The sequence below is a fragment of the Mustelus asterias genome, chromosome 7, assembly GCF_964213995.1.
Source record: "Mustelus asterias chromosome 7, sMusAst1.hap1.1, whole genome shotgun sequence".
Taxonomy (NCBI): Eukaryota; Metazoa; Chordata; class Chondrichthyes; order Carcharhiniformes; family Triakidae; genus Mustelus; species Mustelus asterias.
In genome coordinates this window covers 79,876,958-79,898,706 of record NC_135807.1, presented here as the reverse complement: position 1 = coordinate 79,898,706, position 21,749 = coordinate 79,876,958, and the positions used below count along the sequence as shown (strand labels likewise).

The 21,749-nt window shown below is 40.0% G+C and overlaps 2 protein-coding genes across 2 annotated transcripts in view; one reads left to right on the top strand and one right to left on the bottom strand.

Moving 5' to 3' along the window:
* The window catches only part of rdh10b (retinol dehydrogenase 10b), a 53,246-nt gene extending 47,361 nt beyond the window's left edge, over positions 1 to 5,885 (bottom strand). Inside the window, exon 1 of the mRNA XM_078216312.1 lies at positions 5,027 to 5,885. Within this exon, the coding sequence (XP_078072438.1) occupies positions 5,027 to 5,476 (450 nt within the window). The 5' untranslated portion in view covers positions 5,477 to 5,885. The remainder of the gene's footprint in view (positions 1 to 5,026) is intronic.
* Positions 5,886 to 5,915: 30 nt separating this feature from the next.
* Positions 5,916 to 18,721, top strand: rpl7 (ribosomal protein L7). Its single transcript, XM_078216311.1, has 7 exons — positions 5,916 to 5,969; positions 6,414 to 6,516; positions 8,088 to 8,254; positions 8,400 to 8,537; positions 10,522 to 10,631; positions 16,607 to 16,817; positions 18,660 to 18,721. Exons 1-6 carry the CDS (start codon positions 5,956 to 5,958, stop codon positions 16,813 to 16,815), a joined length of 741 nt encoding a protein of 246 aa, XP_078072437.1. The 5' UTR covers positions 5,916 to 5,955; the 3' UTR covers positions 16,816 to 16,817; positions 18,660 to 18,721.
* The last annotated feature ends 3,028 nt before the right edge of the window (positions 18,722 to 21,749 follow it).

Here is a 21,749-nt window from a genome sequence, read left to right as displayed (position 1 = left end):
ATCAAAAGGAAATATGGAAGGGGTTATTAACCAGCACTAGAGTACACCAATGTTTACGGGATTTGCCATGACAGTATGTACATGTTCAGTGCCAGCAGGAAGGCAAATGGTACATTTCAAGCTATTAAACAATGAAGCTGGGATGGGATAGGATTGAGGATTTATAGGCAATTCTGAAATATGCAAGAACAGGGCAGTAATACAAACACATTTTTAAGAATGTACCAGGAGTCTTAGGTCAGTTATGTTTCTAGATTTAGAAGGAAAAAAGCAACTTTCAGTTCTCAGAAATGAAGGTGGTGCATGAAGATAACAGGAGTGAAATTAGTAAACAGTGACCACAACGTTCAATAGGAAAGAATGACAATAATGACCGGGTGCTGGATTAGGGTAGGACCAAGGAGAAAAATAAGTTAACACTGGGAAATTTTTAAAGTCGAAAAGCACTGGAAATTAATACATAGGTACAGATGTGGATAAGTAGGAAGATTAAATTTAGTCAGCTAACATTAAATATAAAATCAAGGAAAATAAGTAATGTGGTGAAAAGATAAAGCAACAAAAATATGAAAAAGGCTTAAAAAAGACGTTTATATGCCACACAGGAATGGAGTCTACAAATGTAGAGGATAAAAGCATGAAAAATTTAATGAATATAACCCACTAGTTTACACAAGTGCAGGTGGTGGTTAGGGAGAACTGTAAAAAGCAAACTAGTATTGAAATGATTCGATCAATGCGAATAAGTCATCAGACTTTAATGGCATACAACCCAAGCTGTTGATAAAAGCCAAAGAGATGGAAGAGATTCTGGATACAAATGTTCAAGCCTCAAAAATTAAGTGCACCATAAGCCTGGACAATTGCTGACACAGCAACTTTGTTCAAGACGGAGAGAAGCATAGGTAAAATATATATTGGCTAGTTAGCAAAATGTCAGTTGTGGGCAGACTGTTACGAGATATCAATTAAAAAAAACACACTAAATTGTTTATGGACTTTGGCAAGTTTAAACAATGTCCTCCTTGTCCAATGTCACTAGAATTTGGGCTCCCAGCAGTAGTTCTACAAATATTAAATTACTTACTGCATGGATGATTTCCTCAGAATGTAGCTCAACTCACATAAAAATAGGAAGTTGCCATTATTCTGCAAAGAAAAACACTACAACATTGTTCTATTACGAGAATTACCAGATTCCCACAGGTATTCCTTGTATACAAAATGCTGAGAGCTTTATCCTCTATTTGTGATAAACAATGGAAGAGAAATTAAATTCATTTGTTTACATATATTGCATCAGGTCTGGCAGAACCAAGGGAGATGAATAGCTGGAATTTTCGAAGAAAGGCAAATTAATTTTAGACAGTGTCCCCAAAATGGTGTGGGCTTCCTGCACCTCAATTCAGGAATTTAAAATGACAATTTTCATTGCTGCTGTTAATGTTGAGGTTGACTATGGCGTGACAAGAACCCAAGAGACTCTCTACACTTAGGAGTATAAGCAGTCTTCAAAATATTTGCTTGCTTTAAACTCCTGCATCATTTTATTGTATTTGTATAAGTCTAATAAGTGGGGATTCCAAAATCATGAATGCAGTCAAGGTTCATCACCTTGATCCGAAAGATGAAAGTAATAAACATTTCCGAAGAGAAAAAAAACTGTTTCAGGTAACTTCCCTTAATGTCAGGTCAAACAAGGTACAGTAGTGCTTCATTCTGGCCCACTGCATCAGAATGGGGCAGATATAAAGCAGCCTTGAGCTTAAAAATGTTTTAGCAAATTAAAATACATTCTTTCTTCCACTTACGACGCCAGAAAATTGTAGAATACTAAAAAGTTACTATACAGGCTCAAATTACTTTGCAGCTGCAAACAGAACACCTCTTCAAATTGCAAACACTATGTTACAAATGTACAGCATGATCAGTTTGCTAGTCAGTTGTTTCCGTGACTCATTTCTTCAAATTCCGTAGTCCAGTTAGAGGATGGCACAGAGGCAAGCTACTGCTGCCTCTGTGCCAGAGACATGGGTTCAATCCCAGCCTCAGGTGACTGTGTGGATCTTGCATGTACTCCGTGTCTACAGGGGTTTCCTCCCAGTCTAAACATGTGGTTAGGAGGATTGGCCATGGTAAATTGCCTCGAGGGGATTAGCCAGAGTGAGATTGCCGGTGGTGCAGGTTCAATGGCCTCCTTCTGCACTGTAGGGATTCAATAATTCATCTGTCGCTGCCCATCCTGCCATTTCTCCCCAAAACAATGTAGGGACAAGACTAGACCATTTAACTCCTTAAACCCATTCAGATTATCTTCTCTCTCTCCCATATTTTATCCATAAATGCAGTTTTGATGGTTTGAGAAATAATTGGAATGCTAAGTTTAACATGTCTTATTTTCATTAAATCAAAGACATACAAAAAGGATATTTGTTTCAGTAAGAATGAAGATTAGTTTGAGAAAATAAATTTAAAGGTGGAGTTTTAGCCCAAAAGAAAAACTACAGCAGTGCCACTCAATGGTCAGGAGATGTAGTTGCAAGGATATTACACAGACCAAAATTTTGGGGGATGCATCTTTGGTACTGCAAAGGAGACTCTTTCATTCCACTCCATATTGGCACCTCTCTTCACATGCAGTTCTGGGTCACATTGCTCTTCGGAATGCAAGGGAAGAATGGAGGATGGCACGATTCAGGAACAAAATGTGGTATGTTGTCACACTTTCTGATCAGTGGGGGAAAGGCAGAAGAAAACACTGTGGGCAGCATGGCGGCTAAGTACTGCTGCCTCAGCACCAGGGACCCAGGTTTGATTCCCAGCTTGTCCGTGTGGGTTTCCTCTGACAGTCCATAGATGGAAAGGTGCCACATCAGCCTACACTTCAGTATGTTGTGTCATATGGTTACAGGTCAGTGAACCACAACTCATTGTGAATGGGGAAATCGGCTACAGGATATTCAGCTTAGGGGAAAAAGATTTTACTAGTTAGGTGATCATATAGTCATCACCTTCTGATCAGCTGAATGAGGCACAGAAGGAAGTGACATACCATGTTTTGCCAAGTTTGCTGTGATTCATAATGTTTTTCTAAATCAATGAAGAATTGATCAGTCCAATATATTGCAAGCTTCCAGATTTGGTTTGTGAATTCAAGCTGTATTTCCAGTGCTAGGATCATGAACAGACTTACTGTGCCAATTGTCAATTAGATTCAGGTATCAGGTTGTTTGTTCAATTTGTAGTCTTCCAGGGAGTTACTGTATTTTAAAGATGTACAGCTCGTTCATTATTCTTAAAGCATCTACGGGTACCATGTCTTTGCAGTTTACCCCAAAATAGATTTTTATTAATATAGCTCAAGTTAAGTGACATCAGAAACAGATTTAGTTTTATTAAAAAAGTAATCTAGCTCTTTATTTCATTTATTGAACACAACAGATGTAGGTTGAAAAGAGGTTGCTATTGGGAGTCTAATACAAAGTGATAAATCACTCAACAGCAGTGCTGTCAAGCATCATGGCCACACATTGGACAAATTGATTAGTTGCAGTCTTCATAATAGATGTTGAAAAAGTCCCAACTTCATATTCTCAGGGCATCCCCAATTAAAACTGAATGCTTATGGATTAAACAAACCTAAATGATTCCTTCTACAATCTTGGAGCCGTGGTCTTCAGTGTTTGGTTACAAGAAAATAGAATTCTGCTCAAGACACAAATGAAGTGATTTGAGAAATGAACCAAGACGGTTTTATAAAACGTTTGAAGATTCGGCTTTCTTCCACCCACCCCCCAAACACAAAAAAAGTAGCCTAAGCCAATTAAAGGCAGCAAGTTTTATACATCTACATCAAATCATTCCTTAAACGGGGCACAAGGTCCATAATTGTGTTTGTCTTTGTACGGTCACTTTACGAAAGTTGCGCTCATTATTACGACCTGGATTTATAAAGAGCTACCCATGAATCTCGATAGGCGCCAATAGGAAATCGAACAGTTCGAATGGTTCAAGGGTTAAGGGAATGACGGATTCGCGTAAAGAACCACCTCAATTTTAGTGGTGTGGGAGATAGAAGTCCTTCCCACAACCTATATAGTCGAGAGCAGCACTTCAAATTCTGGCCCCTTTAAAAATCGCATATACTTTTTTTTAAAAAGGGGCGCGTTAAGTTTCTCCAGCATTAACTAGCAGTAGGACTATTGCTTTACAGGGGGCAATGGTTACCCTCTAATGGAGTGAGAACGGACTCAATGATTCAATACACCGACCGATATGAAAATTGTTGCGCTCACAATATCCGCAGCTGTGTGTTCAGACTGCCACTGGACTCAAGTTAGTCTTATACAATTTTACAATCGGGATCGTAAAACGAACCCATACCTTTTGCGTTCAGGTTTTCCACGCGAGGCTGTTGGGCAAGGAGCATACTATCCAAAGACGAGACAGACAGACATCCTATTTCTATAGGGAAAAGTTAAACTTTTACAGTAAAGTCCCCCTCGTTAGGGGCAGCAGTTCAGGACCGGAAGCCACTCATTCAGAATTCATCGAATCGCCAGGAACTGCTCTGAATCACGAAGACATCAGCATTAAAATCCAAAGTGTTTGGATACAGTTAGTAAAAGCTGCGCGACAGCACCATGTAGAAGGTCACATTAATCATTAATACTAAAGTGTTCACCAATGTCTGTTAATACCCACGGGGCTGATTCACAGTTCTATTTCCCTTTTTTAAAAAAAAGCTTAGCATCGACACCGCGACTCAGTGATAGCTGCTGTTATGTAAAATGCAAGTTTTATTTTCCAGTGAAACGCCATTTACTGGGATGTGCATCTTAGTATGATAAAACTTGTCGCCTAACTCAATAGACCTGAATAAGGAATAGGTGTTTATGTTGTCAAATAAATTTGGCTTATTAGAAATGATGCCTATTTTAAACAGAGGCATCAGTTTTTAAAATGGGAATATTTTATGGACAACATATGCAATTAAATACAGATTTCCTCAGCTTTTCACACTCACCCAGAAGTGAGCGTGGCAGTTGACCATCATGGTCCTCTCGATAAGTTCATCGGGACACTCGAGGAGATGGTGTCCGGACACCACACCTGCGTTATTGACCAGCACCGTCACATCTCCGATCTCCCTCCTCACCAAATCGGCCGTCCGGTACACACTGCTCCTCTTACTCACGTCGCAAGTGTAAGTGTACACCCGGGCGCCCAGCTGCCGGACCTTCTCGGCCGTCTCCTCGTTACTCTCCCGGTTGATGTCCCACAGCACCAGGCTGGCGTTCCTCTTGGCGAACTCCAGCGCGAAGAGCCGGCCCAGCCCGCTGCCGGCTCCCGTGATCAGGCACACCTGGTCGCACACGCTCTTCTCCTTGGGCTTGATCAGCCATCTGGCGGCGGCCAGCACGAAAGCCCAGAGCACTTTGAAAGTGACAACGAAAAACTCGGCCGCGATGTTCATGGCCGGCGCCGGGACGAGCGGGTGGTGGTGAGGAGGAGGGAAGGCTGGTGGGTCCCCGCGCGGAGAGCTGTCGGAGGCGGCTGGATGGATGGTGATGCTGGGCGATGTGACTCCCCTGGGCCGGTATCCAGCCAGTGGTGCCGCCGCCTCCTCCAGACTCTGATCATCTTCACTCCGCCTCAGCCTTTAAATCAGCAACCGGGCCCTCCCCGCGGGCAAGGACCTCCAGAGCCAGGCCACTTCACTACTGCCTCCTCTGACTGCAACTGTCCTCCCATACTTTGTTTTCAGCTCTTTTTAAAAAAAAATGGATGCCAATTGAAATAAACAGATGGATATTATTAAAGACATTGAAATTCCGGTCGCTGCGTCATCGGTTCAGGCAATATCAGGGACAGCGTCCAGAGGTAGGTTATAAATACCCTCTGCGCATGCGTTGCTCCCTTTCCCCTCCCTCCCCCCTCCGGGTTCCAGCGATCATGGCGGACACGAAGTGAGTGTGGCGTGAAGTGAATTAAAATCCGAATCCATCCGTAGTTAAATTTCAATTTCCAACACTGTCCACCTACGGGATATTCTTGTATGATGAGCCAGTTTACTTTATAACCTTTTATTTAGTTTAACGGTTTGGATGCAGTGTTACGATGACTAGCTTATCCAGACCCGGCTGCTCAGGTTACATTGCGCCCAGTTGAAGCTTTCACTTATTCTTAATTGATACAGTTGACTAACCGAGATCTTAGAAATACTATTAAAAAAACATATTTTGTATCAGGACCATATTCACTGTAAATATGTATTTAGTGTTTTCACGATCAGGCTGTGGCCTACCACATAGGACGTATGCACGTTGTTTAATATCCCCATCAAGTCAAGGGCACAAAGTAATAATTTATGGTAAAATAACATCAGTTCCATCTGTTTCCTTTTTAACCAGAGCGAAGAAGGTGCCATGTGTCCCTGAGAGCCTTTTGAAAAAGCGCCAGGCGTTTGCACTGATGAAGGCCAAGCGCATCAAGCGTTTGTTGGTAGAAAAGAAGGTTTGTGAAATATTTCGATCTATCGAACTATAACTGTTTTAATCATCATTAATAAATGTGTGACATTAAAAGTTTAATTGCCTTCGTCTTACATTGCATAATAATGGAAACATTTATGCCCATGTACTTCATTATTAAGGACACATAGCGTTCCTATCATTAATATATTATTTTTGGTGGTGGTTCATAATCTTTTAACTTTCGCAGACAAAATCTTTAATTCACCTGTTTCCCAATGTAGTAACAATTAAAAGGGCTATCAATTTGTGATAAGTTGTACATGGTACAAAAACTAAGGATCCGAGGATTGCATACTTAGAGGGTTAATTTAATAGCAATTGTAATGCTTTGTGAATAAGACAATTTTTGAAGTTAAAAACAAAATGCTACATAAAAGCAGCAGGACTGACAGCATTTGTGAAGAGGGAAACAGTTAAGTTTTGATAGACTCAAAATATTAACAGTTTTTCTCCACGGATGCTTTCGGACCTGCTGAGATTATCCAGCATCTTCTGTTTTTATTTCAGATTTCTAGCATCTGCAGTATTTTGTTTCTATTACAATTGTTGAATTGTTCAGTTACCGAAGTAGTTTCAGTGCCTCTAAAGTCAGCTGTGGCACAAGTTGCTAGAATTATCGCCACTGAGTCAAAAGGTTCTGAGTTCAATTCGCACTTAAGGATTTGAACACACAAAGCTAGGCTAAGATAGTGCAGCACTAATAGGCAGGTCCCATCCTTTGGATAAAATGTTTATCAGCCAAAATCACCAGGTTGATAGCTTATGCAGCTTTTTCTTCCTGCTGTTTATATGATCTTTGTGCAAATTAACTACCATGCTTTTCCTTCATTACAATATGGGGGAAACATCAGAAATACTTAATTAGCTGTGAAGTCATTTTGGACATCCTGAGGTTGTAAATAAAGAAGATTACAGCACAGGAACCGGCTCTTCGGCCCTCTAAGCCTGCACCAACCATGCTACCCGACTGAACTAAAACCCCCCTACCCTTCCGGGACCATATCCCTCTATTCCCATCCTATTCATGTATTTGTCCAGACGCCCCTTAAAAGTCACTCTGTATCTGCAAAGATCAACTCTTTTGCAGACCATTAACTTGCCACAGAGCAGAATTTAAATGCTACCATGTACAAAGTCACGTTAATTTGATGATTTGGAAAAGAGGGAATAAAAGGTAGACGTGCATTTATATAGACCCTTTCAGGGACACCAGGCATCTCAAATGCATCTCATGTGAAGTTACTGTTGAATTGTGAGAAATTAAGCTGCCAAATTGCACACAAGCTCCCCCACAAACAATGCAATAAAGATCAGATAATGTTTTCATGATGTTGATGGAAGGATGAATATTGGCTAGAAAACGCTAACTCCCCAGTTGATCAGGTTAATCAGATGCTCTTCAGACAGTCGGTGCCAACTTGATGGGTTGTATTGGCCTCTTTCTGCACTGTAGGGATTCTATGTTTTTTATTTTAACTTTTTTTTAAACGGAGTATAATGTAAGCCATGTATATTTAGTACATTTTAAGCAAATATACCCTTCTTTTCAAGATGAATAGAGTGAAGAGAAAACTAATCTACAAGAGGGCTGAGTCTTACCACAAGGAATACAAGCAAATGTACAGACGTGAGATCCGCCTTGCCAGAATGGCACGCAAAGCTAATAATTACTATGTCCCTGCGGAGCCCAGGCTAGCTTTTGTGATCCGTATTAGGGGGTAAGTAGAAATGCAGAGTTATTCATCAATGTAATGATGGGTTAATCTGATTTTTTTTCAAGCCATTACAAACTGACAGCAAATAAACAACTACTTTTAAAAGAATGTTCCTTTATCTATCTTAATTTCTGTCCTTGGTTCACAGCATCAATGGTGTTAGCCCTAAAGTTCGTAAGGTGCTCCAGCTCCTACGACTGCGTCAGATCTTCAATGGAGTGTTTGTGAAATTGAATAAGGCTTCAATCAACATGCTCCGTATTGCAGAGCCATACATTGCATGGGGGTATGTGGTTAGAAATAAGCAATTAATAAAGGTGAAATGGTATATTTTTGGTCAAGTGCTAAAATATAGTATAGTGTGAAACCAGGTTTTTTTTTGAATGCATGTGATCGGTGATTTATTACAACAAACCTCAAGCAGGCATGGATAGAGGCCTACACAGTTTCTGTCACTGTTTTTGACCACTTAATTGGAAAATATTCTAGTCTGCTGTGTGGTGATTAGGTAACACATTCTTTATATTTAAGATAAAATGCTTTCCCTAAGGTATTGACATTGGCATGTCCCATGTTGTTAGGTATTTTGGCAATCTGGCAATCATGAAGTCACAGTGCAATTCAGCTGTTAATGGCCTGCTATCAAACATAGCCTGATTATTTCACCACCCAAAATTCCACAAGTTCCTGTCTAGTGGAGGTTATTTAAGAAATAAGGACAGTTGCTGTTTCATTCCCATTCCCATACCAGGGTGCTGAGGTCATTGGTTGTGACATAGGTGTCAGTCGTAGCTCAGAGCTAGCACCCTTGCCCCGGAAGCAGAAGGTTGTGGGGTCAGGCTCCATTGTCCCTCAAACACACAGTCCAGTTTCAGGTTTTAATTCTACACTGAGAGACTGCTGCATTGTTGGGTCATCTTTGATCTTTTGATTGAGACATTCTACCTCTAGGGTAGATTCCAAAATTACTGTGGCACTACTTGGTGAACAAGGGATATATCCTATTCCATGTTTATCAGCCAAAATCACCAGGTTGATAGCTTATGTGGCTATTGTTACTGCTGTTTATATGACCTTTGTGCAAATTAACTCTCATGTTTTTCCTTCATTACAATGCAGGGGAAACATCAGAAATACCTAATTAGCCGACCGCTGGGCGCCGCAGGGGCTGGGGTGTATTATCGACCCCGATAATCACCTTTTGGTTTGACGTTTTAAGTTTCCTTTCGACTTTGTTTTTGGTTCGGGCTGTTCCCCCCTTCCTTTTGGGGAGCCGCCCCTTTTACTTTGTCCCCAAGTTAATTTGAGTTCGTTTACTTGATTGGTGCCGAAAGAGCTACCTAATTAGCTGTGAAGTCGTTTTGGATGTCCTGAGGTTGTAAATAAAGAACAAAGAAAATTATAGCACAAGAACCGGCCCTTCGGCCCTCCAAGCCTGCACCGACCATACTGCCCGACTGAACTAAACCCCCTACCTTTCTGGGGACCGTATCCCTCGATATCCATCCTATTCATGTATTTGTCCAGACCCTGCTTCCACTATCTACCCCCCCCCCCCGGCAGTGCGTTCCAGGCACCCACCACCCACTTCTTAAAAGAAAACATGCCTCGTACATCTCCTTTAAACCTTGCCCCTCGCATATTAAACTTATGCCCCTTAGTAATTGACTCTTCCATCCTGGGGAAAAAGCTTCTGACTATCCACTCTGTCCATGCCCCTCATAATCTTGTAGACTTCTATCAGTTTGCCCTCAACCTCCGTTGTTCCAGTGAGAACAAACCAATGGGTAATAACATACTTGCCCTTTTTCTTGCTTTCATTTTCTCTTCTCCCCTGGCTAAACTCTATGCCTGTTGAACCACTGGGGAACATCTGGTTGCTTTTATGTTTGAATTTCTACCCTAGCATGGATTAACAAGCATTTTCACAATAGACATGAAAATACAAATAGAACTGAATTGCTGGGCTTTGTGGGTCAGATTGTCAGCTTGACAGATATACATTGGAGAACACTATTAATATATACTTCTGATGAAGAAGATTCAACTTGCAGTCTCTGGTTAAACATGCCTTCCGAAATGGACAAGAATTTTGATTTGATTTGTTATAGCTAGGGACTAAATATGTCACTTTACTAGAAACTGAACTACATTTATATTGGTTGAAACTAGCTGTTCTTGGTGATTTATTAATATGTGCACTGGGAGTTTAACCAGGAGGTGGTATGTCATGGGATGGTGACATTTTTAAACAAACATTCATTTTCTAGATATCCAAATCTGAAATCAGTCCGTGAATTGATCTACAAACGTGGCTTCGGCAAGATCAAACATCAGCGCATTGCTCTTACTGAGAATATATTGATTGAAAAACAGCTTGGTAAGGTTATTTTCATTTAATTGGCACTGGTCTGGTTTGATAAATACGTATGTTCAGATTTTACAAGTTATGCAAGTGTTTTTTCATTATAGCCCTTCGTCTTTCTGATATTTGTACTGCTACACTAATTCATGGTTCCTCCAACGAAGTGGGTGACTGAATTTTTGTACACAGACCTTCAGAAGTTTTTCCTGCTGTTGGAAGTTTGTAGATTTTTTCGATTTGGCCTTCTCTCTCTCATTTTTATGCCAATGATATGTTTCAAAGGAAGAAAATTTAGTCCATTCGCAATACTGCTTCTCTGCAAGCTAGTTAACCCTAAGGTGTTCTCCAAACTACATTGTGGACTGTTGGGACTCCAGAGATATTCTTTTCTGATTATTGGTTGAAGCTGCATTAACTTTAAAGCACCAAACCAAGCCATTTGCCAGCTGGACTATGCCTTAGCTCAGTTGATAGCACTTTTGTCTCTTAGTCAGATGGTTGTGTGTTCAAACCCTCTCCAGCAGTGGGCTGACACTCTTAACAGTGCAGTACTCTCTCAGAGATGCCATTTCAACTAAGACCTTAAACCACGGTCCTGTCAGTTCCCTCAGTTGGATGTCCGGGGTTGGGAGACTGAGGTTGGAAACTGTGGCGGGGGAGGCATCCGGAGGAAATGAGGTCAGTAATGGTGTTGGAGATAATTGCTTGGTGTTCAGTGGTGTGGTCATGGTCCAGGGGGAGTATCTGAGAGTTGGCGCTCAGCCTCTGCGAGGTAGAGGTCAATATGCCAGACGACAGGAGCACCCCCTTTGCTGTAATCCACAGTAATTTATATGGGAGTTCTAGTGTTGAGATCAATCAATCCTCCAATCATTATCGCAAAGCCAGATTATCTGATCATTATCACATTGATGTGTGCACGTTTACTATGTTACAGCAGTGACTGCAGCTTTGGGATGCTTGGTGGCCCTGAAAGGCACTATATAAATACAAATTTTCCTTTCTGCACCCATGTGAGCTTCCTGTGCGCTGACCTTCATCTAACCCCATCAGCATATACTTTTATTCATTTCTCCCTCACGTGATTCTCTAGCCTTGCCTTTGATGCATATATCTTACTTCAACTACTTTTTGCGATAATGAGTTCCACGTTCTTACTAGTCTGGGTATTTTTTATTTCATCCATGGGATGTATGTCTCATTGGCAAAGCTCAGATTTTATTGCCCATCCCGAATTGCCCTCAAGAAGGTGGTAGTGAATACAAGTGAATGACATGCTTAGCCATTCCAGAGGGCAGGGAAGTGTCAATCACATTGTTCTGGGTTTGGAAGCTGGATTGGGTAAGGATGTTGATTTCCTTTTTTAAAGGGCATAAAGAAACCATTTAGCTTTTACAAAAAGCTGGTCACTTTATGGTCCACCATTGCTAGTTTTTTTCAAAATCCATATTTTGTTTAGTTAATTGAATTTAAATTCCCCAACTACTGTGGTTGGATTTGAATGCATGTCCCTGGATCATTTGTCCTCGCCTCTGGATTACTATTCCAGTAATATAAACATTTTGCATGTAAATAGGTTTCTCCTTTTATTGGCGACTTTCATATTTCCCTGAATTTTGATGTCTCCACAATTGGGTGCATCTTCTCTATCCATCCTATCAAACCCTTTTATAACTTTGGAGACCTATTTTAGATCACCCTTTCCTAAAGATTTCCTACTTGGAAATCTTTTTCATTTTCCTCAATGCCTCTATGTCCATGGTATAATATGGCAACCAGAACTGTGCACTTAGCTCCCAAGTATGATCTAACCAAGGCTTTACAGGTTTAACATGACCTGTCTGCTTTTCACTACTTAGTGATTTGGGTATCTGTACTTCTAGACCATTTTGCTTGGACTGTTAAAGTTATAATTCTGCCATTAGTATTTTCAATATGTGGAGAGTTCTTTGAAGGTCCCAACATAAATCCTATGTTGGGACCTTCAAACATAAATGCTTTTAAGTGAGAAGGAAGCTGCTTGGAGGAGAGTTGTCTGCTCTGTCATTTGAAATGTGCATTTCTGAGCTCTCCGCTTGCAAGAAAACATGTTGACTATTGCAACAGCACCGTTGTTTTTCAGCTTGCTGCCTTTCTCCACTACCCAAGTCTGGAATTGATTATCCATTGACCTTGCTGTGATATATTTCACTCATCGGGCTCTGGGTAATGGGTAACGTTATATGAATATATGAATTAGCTGCCAGAGCAGGTGCAAAATGGTCATTCATTATGAATGAATGCCAGAAGTAATTAATAGGAAGTTGACCTAATGAAATCTTATATCAGAGTAAGCCAAATGGTTACCTTTTGACTTGATTGTGTGATAGCAAACCTTTTGGTTATTTTCCAACATGAAAATAATCAGCACATCATAATTACTTTTTGTTATGTTAAAAGCATGATAAATGTAACATTTTGTAGTGCTTCACAGCCTTAAAGCAAAATTAGACATTGAGTCACAAAAGGTGATATCAGGGCAGATGGCTAAAAGCTTGGTGGAAGAGTTTTAAGGAGTGTCTTAAAGGAGGAAAGAGGTCGAGAATCCAGGAGGTCGAGGAAAGGAAAACCAGAGCTTGGAGCTAGCCGGTTGAAGGTGTGGCCAATGGTGAAGAAGCAACTAAAATCAGGTGCTCAAGAGGTGTGTTGGAGGATCATGGAGGTGCTGGAGGAGATTTATAGAGGCAGGGTACGGCTGAGACCATGGAGGGATTTGAAACACAAATGGGAATTTTAAAATCTTTCTTGACCCAGAGCCAGAATAGGTCAGCATGCACATAGGTGATGGATGAACAGGACTTGGAATGAACTAGACAGCAAGTGAGAGACTAGCCATTAGTAATTGGAATAATTGAGCCTTGGCATCCAGGAGTAATTTTATTTAATTTTACAAGTTCTAAGTGCACCTTCTAAAGGAGTGTATTAACGAGTCCAAAATAATTGGCTGTAAAATCACCTAGTAATTTGCTACATACTACGTTATTGATTTTTCAATTGTATTGTTGACTAAAACTAGTGACCCTAGGAATCAGTTGTCAACTGCGATGTACAATGCTATATAACCATGAATTTATGGCCGCATTAGCTGCTAACATTGCATGTGTGCAGTTATATGTGCAACCACCATCTTTATAGGGGGCAGTGAGTGGCCCTCACTAGTCCTGGAATTGCAAATGTTGCAGTGCTGGCAGCATCAAGGTAACACTTCTGCCAATCCCCTCCGTCCTTAGCTCTCCCCAAATCTCTCAAAGCTGGAAAGAGCAAGTGGCAAATGGGAATCACTTAGCCTACCCACCCTCACCGCCAAATTAAAATTACACATCATGTGTCTTTAGAAATTTATTAAAAGTTGAAATACCAAAAGAAATGGGGGAAGGAGAAAGGCAGGGAAATGGCTATGCCCCGAGTGCTCACTTGCCTTAGGGCTCAGGAAGTGTGGAATTGCTTGAAATTTCAGACCAACCATTTAATTAGTTCAGAAGAATGGTCCACCTGGTTGCTTTTTTTGGCTGGTATAAATCATTTTGGGGATATGTGGGCAATGCTGTAATATTTATTATTAAAACTTCGAAGGCTGTTGAGAAGAAGTCGTCAACATTGGATTCGTATCTCTTGCAAATTACATCTTGGGTTCCAAGTACGCATGTGCAGATGGGTATCAGCAGCCATCTTGGGTTGGCAGGACATAGTGTTATTTCATTGATGATCTCATCTGAGTTGTCAGGTAATAAATCAACAGCCCAAGGCAGCAACAAAGGGACAATAATCATTGCGAGTCAAAGAAACAGGACATCCCACTGCAATCATTGTGTTCAGTGGTGATTGTCTGGGACAAAGGTTCGATTCCTAACTAGTTTAGGGGAACAACCTGAAGTCAGTTACTTGGGCTGTGGCTATCTTATTCGAGGGAGGCCGTGGGGAGAGAACCTTCCAGCAGTTTGTCTGCTTTATGTGCTGGTTAAATTTTTGTATCGGGGAGCCACTCTGGCAGGGGATTGTCATCCTTGGTCAGTTTCTCGGGTCGTGGTACAGACAAGTCTTGCCTCAAAGCACCAAGTACCTCTGTTACAGCACAACTTGCATATTACAGTTGCTAGATATATTTCCGAATTTTGTTTTAAGAAGAAAAACAACTCTTTATCAACATAAGAACCATAGAGCTTTACCCATCATGTCTTCATCGGCCATCAAGCACCTATCTATTCTAATCCCATTTTCCAGCGTTTGGTCTGTAGCCTGTTAGAGACAGACTAACGTTTCAGTTGAACATCCATTTCCAGACTCTGAAGTTGGTTTTAAAAAAAAATTGCAGTTCTTGGACACTAAATCCTCCTTTATTTATTATACTTTGTTTTTGCATAGGTATACTGTCAGTGGAATCTTAATCCTTTTTTCGTAGTACTCAGTGGTAAGGCAACATCTGTAAAGAGAGAAACAGAGTTAATGTTTAAGGTCAATGCACTTGATCAGAATGGGGAAAAATGAGAAATTGTGACATCAAAAGAAATAGGAGTAGGCCATTCAGCCCATAGAGCGTGTTCTACCATTCAATAATATGGCTAATCTGATGGATGGCTTTTAAGTCCACAGTCCTGTCTGCCCCCACAACGTTTGATTTAATTGTCTTAGTTGACTAACTCTGCCTTGAATATATTCATTAACTCAGCCTCCACTGCTCTTTGTTGAAGAGAATTGTAAAAAGACGTGACCCTCTGAGAAGAAATTCCTCTTTGCTGTTTTAAGTGGGAGAGCTCTTATTTTTAAACTGCCCCGTAGTTCTAGATTCCCCCATGAGGAGAAATATCCTCTCAGCATCCACCCTGTCAAGCCCCCGCAGAATCTTGTATGTTTCAATAGGATCACCTGTTATTGTTTTAAACTCCAACAAGTATGACAAAACCTTCTCAATCACCCCAATCCCAGGAATCAGCCACAGTGAAGCTTCAAATGCAATTGTATCCTTCCTTATGTAAGGAGACTAAAACTGTGCAGTATTTTAGATGTATTCCACCAATGCCCTGTACAGTTACAGCAAGACTGGCTTACTTTTGTATTAGATACATAATAGATTTTCAGCAAGTGAAAAAAGGAAGGTTGAAAAAGGACAAAAGAGGGGTCCTGTGATAGGGTAGAAGAAAAGTAAGATTATATGAAAAAAGATTTGGTGGTGCAGGGGCAAAAAGGGTGGTAATAGGGCAAATAAACAAAAAATGTCTAAAAGAGGTATGAATGATAAAATGATGAACAGACTGAAACCAAAACCTGCGAAGAAAAGGGCAACAATATGCACAGAGATTATAGTCTGAAATTGTTCAGAAGACAGTGGGATGCCGAACTGAAAGATGAGGAATGTGTTCCTGTTCTTCAAGATTATCTTGCGTTTCAATAGAACACTGCAGGAGTCCGAGGACATGGAGGTCAGTCTGAGGGAATTAAAATTATAGGTGACCCGGAAGCTCGGGATCATGTTTGGAGACTGAACAGAGGTGGTCTATGAAGTTGTCAGCCAATCTGCAATTTTTTTATTGTACTGTTTTTTGGGGTGGGAGGGAGGGGTGAATTATTAAAGCCGGATTTATTTGATCCTAAAGTGGAGCATAATGTAAACAATGTTAATTTATTACATTTTAAGCAAAGAAGTGCTCTTTATTTTAGATAAATAAAGGGCTGAGGGTTACCATTAGCAGTGCGAACAAATGTAGACAAGCAAAGTTAATGTTGAGTTTGCAAGATTGTTTTTTCCTCTTCCAGATGGGGAATGATATCCTGGTTTTAAACTGATTTACCCTTTCCTGTCGTTTGCAATCCATTTTGTCCATTATTGCATGGCCTAAACCAGTGTAGAAAGCAGATAGGATGGTTTCTCTAGTACAGTTCCCTCTTTTAATGGTGCACTTGAGAAACATTTCCCGATAACATGAAAGCAAATAATCCATTTATTTACTTTTCAGGAAAATATGGTATAATTTGTATTGAAGATCTGATCCATGAGATCTACACAGTTGGCAAGAACTTCAAAATGGCCAACAATTTCTTGTGGCCCTTCAAGCTATCCTCGCCACGTGGTGGCATGAACAAAAAGACAACACACTTTGTTGAGGGTGGTGATGCTGGTAACAGAGAAGACCAAATCAACAGAATGATCAGAACTATGAACTAAAGGTGAGCTGCTCATTCATGCCTTTTTTTTTGGTGGGAAGGGGTTTGTGACTAGGAGTAGAGTATTGCAGTTCATATTGAAACATATCTTTCATTTAGTGAGTTTAATCATGGGTGTACTAGTACTCAGTTTTGATCACAAAAATTGGCATGAATAAGTACTAAGTAATTACGCATGCTGGGAAAGTTTTCTTGTGTTTCATATGATACTAGGTATCATTTTTAAAAGTGAATTATCTTTGGTAGCAAATTAAATGAGTGAATAAAGCTACATGAAATTTCTCATCCTTGTTGCAATATTTACTTACGTTGACATCTAATTTGCCAAGTATAAAATCTTTATAAAACATAACCAACTAAATATTTGAGTTCGAGAAATGTAATTTATTGAAAAAATAAACACCAGAGTTATGGTATTGCACATGCGCAGATTTTAGATTGTAAATTTAAAATCTAAAGTAAATTCTGGAGATTTTTGCACAGCAGCTCTGAGCACCTATAGCTATGTCCTGAAAAGTTTGATTATAATGTATAGATGCTGAGTACATATATTATTGAGTTTAAATTTTAAATATTCACAAAGCAAGTGCTGGTTTTGTGATTAAATAAATGAACTGTGAAAGTTAAACTTACTGGGGCAGGTGGGGTATGAGTATAGTACATTAAATTAGTATATCTAAAACTCTGAGAATAGCTGCAAGGTTGTTGGGGCAGAGTATGGGAAAAGATTATTCTGCACCTGGCTGTAATTATGACTTGGTTGAGTCTGACGCTAGGTTATTAACACATTCTTTTCAGTTAGTTTGGAGACTAGGAAGGAACTGTCATCTCGTACAAGTGGCCACAAAACATTTTCTGCACAGGCAGCAATATTGCTGGAGTTGTCTATTTTGTATCACCGCCTATTATTTTCTAGGGTGGGTAGTTATTGGTGAGTCTGGAGGGGAATTGAGAGCCCCATCTAATAGAAAACACCTTTACCACTGTTCCTCCATTAAGAACTTTCAATTCTTGCTTGGCCAGAAATGCTGGTAATGTGGAGCATATTTTTCAATTTTCAAAGCCACTCAGTAATAGTGTGTTCTGGTCTAGTTGCATGACAAGAGGCCATCTGGTACAAAAATGCATAACTAACTTGGTTGGCAGCAAAATGCTTGTGCAGCTGAGGAGTATGGGATAGTGATTAAAATGTTATCATGGTAACATTGTTTTTTCCAGCTAAAGTGAGCTTTTGTAACTAATTCGGTTGATCAGGAATTTGTGTACATTTTGATTATTGCAATGCAGTTTTTGTATGGAAGGAGTTCGTCATTTTCAGTAGAATGTCAGTACCAATGCCACTCAAGCTATTAACATTCTGAAGTTGTTTCAGCACAAGGATTTCATAATACCCAAGAAAGCAAACATATATAACAAAAAATAAACATTAGTATTTGCATATTAAGGAATAACTCATTTACAATTGCAGTAGACACTGTATGCAATGTCTTTATAAGATTTAGAATAAAGTATGAAACAAACAAACATTTGTTCTATAGGATAGGGGTGGGAAAAATATTTGCGATTTAATGCTACTCTAAAGGGCAAAAGCAGCTTGTTCTTGTTATCTCTCGTAAAAGGGAGTAGGGGAGTCTTTGGAGGAACAGAAGGAAATAAAGAAGGCACGGGTATGTAATTTTTGAGCAAATTATTCATGTAACTAAAGTTGACTGTTAACTGTTTCTGACAAAAGGAATCTCTAGATCTTTGCCAGATGCAGTGTAGTCCACTTTCTGTATGAAAACCCAGGAAATATTGTCACTGTTTGTAAAGTTTTTCTACTAAAAGGGTTTTTTTCTCTTCTAGGTAAACCACAGATGTGAGATTTCCACCATGTTCTGTTAAATAAAGAAATTATTTACAAAATGTTCTTTTGTCCTGGACTCTTGTTTGCAAGTATAGTAGAATTTTAAGTAGTTAATACTAAATTGAGAGGTACGCCATTCAATCACCAAACTCAAAAGTATGAGGAATGAAAGTGGAAAGCTTGTGATTTTGGAATTGCCAAAGGAAATATTTGCAAAAATACACTTGTCAAATAACATTTATAACCTTTTTCTAAATTTAAATCAATAATTCAGTGGTACTCCTTAATTGCACAACAATTTTATATTAATATCTTGAAATGAACACATCTTCAGCCTGTTTATTGATTTGAAATAGTTAGAATGCAAATTTGCATTTGATATGGGTGGAGTGTCACCCCTCAAATTAATTGTTTGTGAACAACAATTTTGTTAATGCAGTTTCTTTGACATGTTGAGATTTATTTGCCTTGCCTAATTTATACAACATTGCATTATTCCAACAATGGGTGCACCTTATTTGGCGTAAAGTGACCAATGGATTAATTGAACCTTTGTATACTGGAGATGTTTGACAACATAGAGGTCCATAGAGGAGAGGCAATGGTGTTGTGGTATTGTCACTAGGACTAATAATTCAGAAACCAGGGGTAATGTCTGGGGACATGGATTTGAATTCCACCATGGCTAATGATGAAATTTGAATCCAATAAACCTTTGTCAGTTGTTGCAAAAATCCATCTGGTTCACTAATGCCCTTTAGGGAAGGAAATCTGCCATCCTTACCTGAGGTGTTCTACATGTGGCTCAGATTTACAGCAGTGTGATTGAGTGTTAAATGGCCTAGCACACCTCTCAGTTAAAGGGCAGTAAGAGTCACAGAGATTTTCAGCATGGAAACAGGCCCTTCAGCCCAACTTGTCCATGCCGCCCTTTTTTAAAACCCCTAAACTAATCCCAATTGCCCGCATTTGGCCCATATCCCATTATACCCATCGTACCCATGTAACTATCTAAATGCTTTTTAAAAAGACAAAATTGTAACTGCCTCTCCTACTACCTCTGGCAGCTTGTTCCAGACACTCACCACCCTCTGAAAAAATTGCCCATCTGGACACTTTTGTATCTATGCCCTCTAGTTTTAGACTCCACTACCTTTGGGAAAAGATATCGACTATCTAGCTGATCTGTGCCCCTCATTATTTTATAGACCTCTATAAGATCACCCCTCAGCCTCCTACGCTCCAGAGAAAAAAGTCCCAGTCTATCCAGCCTCTCCTTATAACTCAATCCATCAAGTCCCGGTAGCATCCGAGTAAATCTTTTCTGCACTCTTTCTAGTCTAATAATATCCTTTCTATAATAGGGTGACCAGAATTGCACACACTATTCCAAGTGTGGCCGTACCAATGTCTTGTACAACTTCAGCAAGACGTCCCAACTCCTGTATTCAATATTCTGACCGATGAAACCAAGCATGCCTTCCTCACCACTCTGTCCACCTGTGATTCCACTTTCAAGGAGCTATGAACATGTAGCCCTAGATCTCTTTGTTCTGTAACTCTCCCTAATGCCCTACCCTTAACTGACTAAGACCTGCCCTGGTTCAATCTACCAAAATGCATCACCTCGCATTTGTCTAAATTAAACTCTATCTGTCATTCGTCAGCCCACTGGCCCAATTAATCAAGATCCTGTTGCAATTGGAGATAACTTTCTTCACTGTCCTCTATGCCATCAATCTTAGTGTCATCTGCAAACTTAATAACATGCTTCCTATATTCTCATTCAAATCATTAATATAAATGGCAAATAACAGTGGACCCAGCACTGATCCCTGAGGCACACCGCTGGTCACAGGCCTCCAGTTTGAAAAACAACCCTCTACAACCACCCTCTGGCTTCTGTCAAGAAGCTAATTTTGTATCCATTTAGATACCTCACTCTGGATCCTGTGAGATTTAACCTTATGCAACAACGTACCATGCGGTACCTTGTCAAAGGCCTTTCTAAAGTCCATGTAGACAACATCAACCGCACTGCCCTCGTCTACTTCCTTGGTTACCCCTTCAAAAAACTCAAATCAAATTTGTGAGACATGATTTTCCGCTCACAAAGCCATGCTGACTGTCCCTAATCAGTCCTTGCATCTCTAAATGCCTGTAGATCCTGTCTCTCAAAATACCTTCAGGATGGCCAATAGATGCTTGCCCAGGCAGCAATGTTTTCATGAATGAATTTTAAAAATGTAAAGATGTTTTGGATTTTACTAAACTCTCAAGAGGAGAGTGGTCATAATAAAAGTAACAATTACCTCATCAATTGTAATTGAAGAACAAATTTAGTCAAGTTTGAAATTCTTGATGAGTGACCAGACATGCCTCCCAATGACCCTGAGTAGTTTGGTTGTTGTAGCAGAAATAGAGCTCTGAGGGAAAGCTAAGGATTGATTTGACTTAAGTAGCGGACTTTAATACTGTTTCTAAAACGTTGAAAGGCTGTACTCAAAACTAGAAATGAACAATGTTTTTCTCCCCCAAATGTTGCAGAGAAGCTTGTGCTAAAGGCACTTTAAATTGGATGGCTATTCTGATTTTTAAAAGATATATATTTTCTTGTTCTTGTTTCTTTCCCTTGATGTAGGCCTGATGTTTTTAATGTGGCCTCTTTTAAGAATAAATTAACTTCACATTTTTAAAACATTAGTCCCTGAGTAGGATTGGAATATGAAAACAAAAGGAGACCTTCCATTTGAGCTAGGATTAAAGGCAGGCAGGAGTTCAAAAATATCCCTCTGGTTGGTGTGCTGGTTTGCTGACTCCATCCTGTCTCAGCTATTTTGTGAAGATGTAGGGCTACTCAGCCGGATGCAGTGAGCTCGTTAAGAGTAATTGAGGCCAAAAGGTTCCTGCAGGCATCAGGGGCCAGCTTAATTGTCTGGATGCTGGAACCCAGGAAGGTCTAGAGGCAAAAATAGATGGGAAAGCAACTAGTGAGGATAGCAATGTCTACAGATGGATGTACAGGTTAAGTATGTGGGCAAAAACTTGGCGGATGGAATATAATGTAAGTTATGCACTAGTAGGAAGAA

Excerpts from the sequence above, each read along its gene's own strand:
- rpl7 (XM_078216311.1), top strand. Across the intron at positions 8,538-10,521 it reads GAGCCATACATTGCATGGGG|ATATCCAAATCTGAAATCAG; the intron begins GTATGTGGTTAG and ends TTCATTTTCTAG. Across the intron at positions 10,632-16,606 it reads ATTGATTGAAAAACAGCTTG|GAAAATATGGTATAATTTGT; the intron begins GTAAGGTTATTT and ends TTTACTTTTCAG.